At 52.9% G+C, this 7453-nt stretch overlaps 1 protein-coding gene across 1 annotated transcript; it reads right to left on the reverse strand.

The window, feature by feature from the left end:
* Positions 1 to 553: 553 nt before the first annotated feature.
* Positions 554 to 6929, reverse strand: HAPLN2 (hyaluronan and proteoglycan link protein 2). Its single transcript, XM_059490448.1, has 6 exons — positions 6757 to 6929; positions 6460 to 6573; positions 4972 to 5322; positions 3516 to 3632; positions 2700 to 2885; positions 554 to 837 (listed from the first exon to the last, which is right to left on the reverse strand). Exons 2-6 carry the CDS (start codon positions 6545 to 6547, stop codon positions 554 to 556), a joined length of 1026 nt encoding a protein of 341 aa, XP_059346431.1. The 5' UTR covers positions 6548 to 6573; positions 6757 to 6929.
* Between the last annotated feature and the right edge of the window lie 524 nt (positions 6930 to 7453).

Raw genomic sequence — 7453 nt, forward strand, 5'->3', positions numbered from 1 at the left:
CCATGAAGCAGTAGGAGACACAGGTCCTCCTTCTCTTTCTTTAGTATAGTTTTAGTGTATCATTTTAATATAATATACATCACAAAATAATAAATCAGCCTTGTGAAACATGGTGTTCTCATGTCTTCCCTTGTTCTGGGGACCCTCAAACACCACCACACCAGCACTGTCCCCTGTGTCCCCAAACGAACATCACCACACCACCGCTGTCCCAGCTGCTCAGCCCCGTGTCTTCACCTGCCCACAAAGCAGTAGAAGACGTAGGTCCTCCTTTCTCTTTTTTTAGTACAGTTTTAGTATTTAATTTTCCTTTAATATAATACATACAATAAAATAATAAATCAGCCTTCTCAAACATGGTGTTCTCATGTCTTCCCTTATCCTGGGGACCCTCAAACACCACCACACATGGGCTGTCCCGTGTGTCCTCAGACAAACCCCATCACACCAGCACTGTCCCACGCGTCCTCAAACACCGCCGCACCAGCGCTGTCCTGTGTGTCCTCCAACAAACACCACACCAGCGGTGTCCCATCTTCTCGGCCACGTGTCCTCACTTGCCCACGAAGCAGTAGGAGCCGTAGGTCCTCATCTCCTTGCTGGGGAAGCCGAAGCTGCGCACGCCGGGCTCGGGCAGCCCTCCGCAGCGCTGCCGGGGCATGGTGATGGGGTAGCGCACGCTGCCGTCCGCCAGCCAGCCCCCGTCACAGCGATCCAGCTGGGAAAACTTCCAGGCTGAGTAGAGCTGGCCCACCTTGGCCAGGGCAGCACCCTGGTTTCGGCATGCCTGCGCCGCCTCCTTGAAGTTCAGGTGGCCCCGGATGAAGTAGACTTGGCCTGGGGGATGGAGAGGGTGTTGCGTTGTGATTTCAGGGTTTAGCTCAGAAATTCATGTCCCTCCCCTGATAATTCCCTCCCAGGTGTGTCAGTCACCTCTCCTTTTCCCTCCCAGCACTGTCTGCCAGTCCTGGAATTCCAGAAGGAATCGAGTGATTGGCACATTCAAACCCCTGGGGGGGCATTGGGCCATCCAGGTGTCCTTTGTCCCTTTGTCCCTGCCCTCCTGTCCCTGCCTGGTGGCTCCCTACCCCTTCCCTGCCCCTCTCCCTGGGGTTCAAAGGAGCAGCAACCACGGGCTCAGGGAGTTCTGTTGGAGCTGGTGCTGCATTCAGAGGCCTGTGGGCCAGAATAAAGCTCTGGATCCAAACCCTCCATCAGAACCAACTCCTTTCCTTCACCATCACCTTAAAGCTTGTCCAGCAGAGATAAACCCAAGGAAGAGACCCTGTTATGGGGGAAGATCCATCCCACCATCACCAGAGCTCCTGCAGGCCTGGACTTGTCTCCATGCACCCAACTGCAACATCCAGCCACCCAAAAGTGTCTGTGGGGTGAAACACCACACACCCAGCTGGCTAAAAGTGTCTCTGGGGTGAAACACCACAGTTGCCACTATTTTGTTCAGCATCAAGGGCCAGACAAGCTCAGGCACGTCCCATCTGGCTATATTGGTAATATTCCAATATAAGAGGGGACACGGCAGGTGAGCAACCTTCCTGCATATTTGCTGAAAAATCCCCTTGCCCAGGATTTTTCTCCTGGGAGGCTGAGAAGCCTCAAAGAGGAATGAAAACAATCTGATTTGCTTCTCCTGTGTTTTGCTGCTTTGGACATTGTTTACCAACAGGTGGTTGTTTCATTGGTTTCATGTGAATTGTTTTTGACTCAATGACCAATCACAGCCAAGCTGTGTCAAGGCTCTGGAAAGAGTCACGAATTTTTCATTAGTATCTTTTAGCCTTCTGTCTGTATTCTTTAACATAGTTTTAGTATAGCATTGTTTAATATAATATACATCATAAAATAATAAATCAGCCTCCTAAGAACATGGAGGAAGATGCATCACTCCTTCCTTTGTCTGGTGTTCCAGATTGCAATGCAAGATGTTTTCCATTACCATCTGTATGGCAGATTACCTTTGTTAAGTGGGCAGTTTGCTTTATCTCTCTCTTTGAGTGACCACATTCACACCTCCCTCGGGAGGGGACATTGCTGATAACAGACTATTGAATGTCACTGCATGGCTGATAAGAGCTATAACATCCCATTGGGAAATGCTCCACCCAGAGGGAGGAGCCAAGCATTGCTACCCAGATATAATCCAGAGGTTTTGAGATGCCAGCACGGCTTTCTCCATGGGATTCCCCAGAGGAACAGCAGCTGTCTCTTCTCCCACTGGCTCTTCAGAGGAAGAATACACCCTTCTCTACAGATCCCCCTTGCTCCAACAGAGCCACACCTGTCACTTCAGGAGGGCTGCAGCCACAATTCCAATTTGACTGCCACCAACACCCCACAGGGTGTCAGGTTGGGTTCTGACTCTGTCAGTGTTGTTCTAGTGAACTGCATTGTTTATTTTATCTTCTTATATTTTCCTTCCCTATTAAAGAACTGTTATTTCCTGCTCCCATATTTTTGCCTGAGAGCCCCTTAACTTAAAATTTATAGCAATTTGGAGGGTTGGGGAGGGTTTTACATTCTCCATTTCAGGGGAGGCTCCTGCCTTCCTTAGCGGACTCCTTTCTTTCCAAACCAAGACATCTGCGTACCCCGCAAACACAAGAAACAACCTGCTGCAGATCCGGGTGGGCAGCAGGGCTCGGGGGCGTTGTGAGCAGCACAAGGGAACGCAGCACTACCTTGAAGGGCAGAGGTGAAGCAGAAAGCATCGAATCTGTCCTTCTGCTTGTCCCTGGTGCCGTAGGAGCGCACCCCGGGCAGGAGGAGGCGGCCGCCGCACGGCTCCCGTGAGTTAATGATGGGGTAGTGCACGGTCCCATCCAGGATCCATCCAGCGTTGCACCAGTCCAGCCCCTCTGTCCAGGCTGTGGGGAGAGAGGCAGGTCAGTCATGGTGTTGTAGGTAAAAGTTATGTTACATTATAGTTCAATTATATTATATTAATTATGTTATATTAATTGTATTATGTTAAGGGGGGGCGGTATTAGAATGTTCTAGGAGAAGGGTCCAGGGTTTGGTGGAAGGGCGGTCTGGCAGAGCAAGGCAAGGTTGAAGAGGGATTGGATGGAAGATCTGAGCAATCATTTGAAGCCCTGCAGAAAGAGTTGGTCCAGAATGAGTGGTGTTAAAGACCAATGAGAAGCCTGGAAATGGATCAATCACCATGCAGATCCAAAATGGACCAATCCTGGACTCAAAGTGGGCTATAAATGGGGGGAGTTCAGTTGGGTCAGGGTTCTTCATTTTGGAAACTTGTTTTCTGGGGAGAACCCAGTGCATTTGGGGGTAGCGCACTGTTCTGTTTTTGGCTCGCTGTGTGGGTGCCTGGGCTTATCCTGGGTACTCCATTCCTTGCAGCCATTTTAATAAACAAGAACCTCTTTCTCCAGAGAAAGTTTCGCCTCGTTCATATTCATAACACTGGCGTTTCCCCCCTCCCCATCCCCAGACAGGCGTGGGTTTGGGCTGAAAAGGAGGTTTTTTGGATGCTTCACCTTTGTAGAGCTGTTGGTAGGTGGCGAGGCGGGAGTCCTGCTGCTCGCAGGCTCGCTTGGCTTCGTGGTAGTTGAATTTGTAGCGCCCGTTGCTGGGCTGGTAAGGGAAGACAACACCTGGAGGGACAGAGATGGGGTGAGGGCAATGCTCTCCCCAAGGAGGCTTTGACTCAACACCCCTGGGGATTCAGGGCTGAATTTAAGGCTGGGGAATGGGGATGCAATGGGGGTGGAGGCACAGAGCCACAGGCACGTTCCAGCTGAGCATCCCCTTCCTGCCACATCCCCCAGGGATGGACTGTAGCAGCCACAGGGCCTGCAGTGTCAATTGATAAGAAGATAAGAAATGCCTAGTCATGATGAGTGGACCAAGAGACCTCTCTTCTGCCTTCAGACCCTTGTTATCTCTCTCTAAGACCACAGGTGATATTCACCTCGACCCTTACTCTTGGACTATTTCCCAAAACCCACATACCCTATATAAACTTCAATTTCTGCCCAGTTCAGGCAGAACTAGGGGTTTATATAGGGTATGTGGGTTCAGGACAAGAGCTGTCACTGTCACCCTTCACAGAAGCTGCTAATTAAGACACTATGGAACCTCACACAACTCTTCTCCTCTCTCATCCCTGCATCTGCAGAGGCACTTAGCAAGCAAAGAGCTGAAATCACTAAAGAGCTGAATTCACCAAAGAGCTGATCTCGCTTAAGAGCTGAGCTGCTTGCTAAGATTGCCTGGGGCTGGGAGCCTGCCTGAGGGACCTGGGCAGGTTGTGCTGAGTGGTACTCCTCTATCTGGGACATCTGTGACATTCACATTCTCTGAAAAATTCCTTCGCCCAGGGTTTTTCTCCTGGGAAGCTGAAAAGCAGCAAGAGAAGCCTCAGAGAAAAGGAAAACAATTCTTATCTCATTTGCTTCTCCTGTGTTGTGCTCGTCTGGAATGTGTTAGCAGATTGTTTACCCACAGGTGATTTTTTTATTGGACTCCAGTGTGAGTTGTTTTGACTCATTGGCCAATTACAGCCAAGCTGTGTCGGGACTCTGGAAAGAGTAATGAGTTTTCCTTATTATCTTTTTAGCATTCAGTAGCATCTTTTCTGTATTCTTTAGTATAGTATAGTATTCTTTAATATAATATAGTATAATAAAGTAATAAATTAGCCTTCTGATAAGATCGAGTCAGGCGCATCATTCCTGCCTTTGTTGGGGGACTTTGTTTACAAGAGACACCAATGGCAGCCGGGGTCAGATGGACCCCAAAACCTCAGACTGTTATAATGCACCCCAAGCTCACCCTCAAGGTGCAGCGTGAGTGAGATGCCCTCATCCCCCAGGGCTGTACCCCAATCTCACCCTCGAGGTGCAGTGTGAGCGAGATGCTCTCATCCTCCAGCCCATTGGTGAGCTGGCAGCATTAGCAGCTCTCATCTCCCAGAGATGATTCCAATCTCACCCTCGAGGTGCAGCGTGAGCGAGATGCTCTCATCCTCCAGCCCGTTGACCAGCTGGCAGCGGTAGCGCCCCTCGTCCTCCAGCGCCACGTCGCTGATGGTGAGCGAGGCGTCGTAGCGGTGGCTGTGCCGCAGGCGCACCCGCGGGCTCAGGGGCCCGTAGTTCTTGTGGAACAGCCCGTTGGTGATGATGATGATGTTCTCCCCGTAGTTGGCCGGCTCCACCTTGCTCCACTTGACGCGGTAGTTGCGAGGCAGGGCGCGCAGCACGCAGGGCAGGGTGGCCGTGGCACCCCGCTGCGTGTGCACCGTGGGGTGCAGGGGCTCCAGCAGGTACTGCAGGTGCAGGGGGGCTGCAGCCCCCCAGGCGGGCTCAGCACCACTCCTCTGACACCCCCTGAGCAGCCTCAGCCCTCACCAACATCTGGTGGTTTCTATCATCCATCCCGGCCCCTCTGCATCAACCCTCAGCAGTGTCTGATGGTTTCTATCATCCATCCTGGCTCCTCTGCATCAACCCTCAGCAGTGTCTGATGGTTTCTCTCATCCATCCCGGCCCCTCTGCATCAACTCTCAGCAGCATCTGATGGTTTTTATCATCCATCCTGGCTTCTCTGCATCACCTCTCCTGCACCTTCAGGAGGCACAGCTCAGCTTCTGCCCGGGCTGGACTCATCCAAAATCACCTCCCCTCTCCAGCACTGAGTCCAAACAGCAGTGCCCAGTCCTCCCTGCAGGCCCTGCACTCTACAGGGGCTCCACATCCATATATATATATGTATCAATAAATATACATATATATATACATTTATATAGGGCCCCACATCCTGTCCCCCATTCCCTGCTCGCTATAGGGTTCCACATCCATATATATCCATATATATAGGGCTCCACATCCTGCCCCCCAGGATATCCACCCTATAAGGCTCCACATCCTGCCCCCCAGGGCCTGCACCCTATAGGGGCTCCATATCCATATATATACATATACATAGGGCCCCACATCCTGCCCCCCAGGCCCTGCACCTACAGGGCTCCAAATCCATACATATGCATATATATAGGGCCCCACATACTGCCCCCTAGGCTCTGCACTCCACAGGGCTCCAGATCCTGCCCCCCAGACCCTGCTCCCTACAGGGGCTCTACATCCTGCCCCCCAGGCCCTGCACCTCACAGGGCTTCACATCCATATATATATATATATATATAGGGCCCCAGATCCTGGCCCCCAGGCCCTGCTCCCTACAGGGGCTCCACATCCATATATATACATATATATATAGGGCTCCACGTCCTGCCCCAAAGGCCCTGCACCCTACAGGGTTCCACACCCATATGTATATATATACATGTATATATATATTTATATATATAGGGCCCCACATCCTGCCCCCCAGTCCCTGCTCCCTATAGGGCCCCACATCCTGCCTCCCACTCCCTGCACCCTACAGGGCCCCCCATCCTGCCCCCCAGTTCCCGCTCCCTACCTGGGGTCCCCGTTGGCCTCTGGAAGATGCTGGAGCCTGGGGGTGCTGCCAGGAGCCAGAGGCAGCCGAGCAGGAGCAGCCTGTGCATCCTCAGAGCCGGGGGCAGGACAGAGCCTGGGGGGAACACAGGGGTCAGGGACATGCAGAGGGACACATCCCAGCTTTGGTGGGGCCCGGAGGGTCTCACCCTGCTCTGGGGGGGGGTCTCTGTGGCATTTGCTGTGCAGAGAGGACATGGATTGCAGGACCCCACAGCCCGTGCCAACCCTCCTTGCTGGCACTGCCCCGCTCTCTTACCGTGCCCAGCCAGGTCCTTGGGGGATCCGCTGTGCCCATCCAATGCCCCGTGCCCACGAGCAGCTCCTGCTGCTGCCCTCCTCTGTCACCAACACCCCATGGTGGGGCTGGGGGTCCCACGGAGACAGAGGTGACACAGGGACACACGGGAGGTGGCGAGCAGGTGCTCCCAGCCAGCCCTCCCCTGTCACCGTGCTGGGGCGGGCAGTGCCCTGGCACCCCCCTGGCCCTTGATGCCCGCTCCCATGGTGCCCTGCCCTGTCACCGTCTCTTCCTGCTTTCTTCTCTTTTATTTTGTCCCCTCTCCAACACCTCCCCGAGGAGCGCACGGGGAGGAGGAAGCACAATTTCCCATTGTGAGTGTCTTTCTCTTTATTGTTCTGCTCGGCAAAACACAGTGTGCCCGGGTAACAAACATCCCTTTATCTGCAGGGCACAGCTTTGGGAATTCAGGGAAAACGACTCGGAATTCAGGGTGAACGACTTCAGTTCTGCATCGGCCTCCAGCAGCCTCTTGGGCTGGCAAACCCCCACCTTGTGCTGGGATGGAGCTCTCTGAGCCCACAGTCAGCAGGGCAAGGGTTAATTTAATTCCCCTCTCCCTGTCCCTGATGGAGGGATGATGTTCCCTTTGGGAATTCAGGAAAAACCTCTTGGGCTGGCAAAGTCCCCCCTTGTGCTGGGATGGAGCACTCTG

The sequence above is a fragment of the Ammospiza nelsoni genome, chromosome 28, assembly GCF_027579445.1.
Source record: "Ammospiza nelsoni isolate bAmmNel1 chromosome 28, bAmmNel1.pri, whole genome shotgun sequence".
Taxonomy (NCBI): domain Eukaryota; kingdom Metazoa; phylum Chordata; class Aves; order Passeriformes; family Passerellidae; genus Ammospiza; species Ammospiza nelsoni.

Bases quoted from the DNA above. Each gene is read 5' to 3' on its own strand.
- HAPLN2 (XM_059490448.1), bottom strand. From the start codon at position 6,547: ATGCACAGGCTGCTCCTGCTCGGCTGCCTCTGGCTCCTGGCAGCACCC. The intron at 3,633-4,971 runs GTGAGATTGGAA...CTGTCCCTCCAG, and splicing joins GCTCACGCTGCACCTCGAGG to GTGTTGTCTTCCCTTACCAG. The intron at 2,886-3,515 runs GTGAAGCATCCA...CTCTCCCCACAG, and splicing joins CTACCAACAGCTCTACAAAG to CCTGGACAGAGGGGCTGGAC.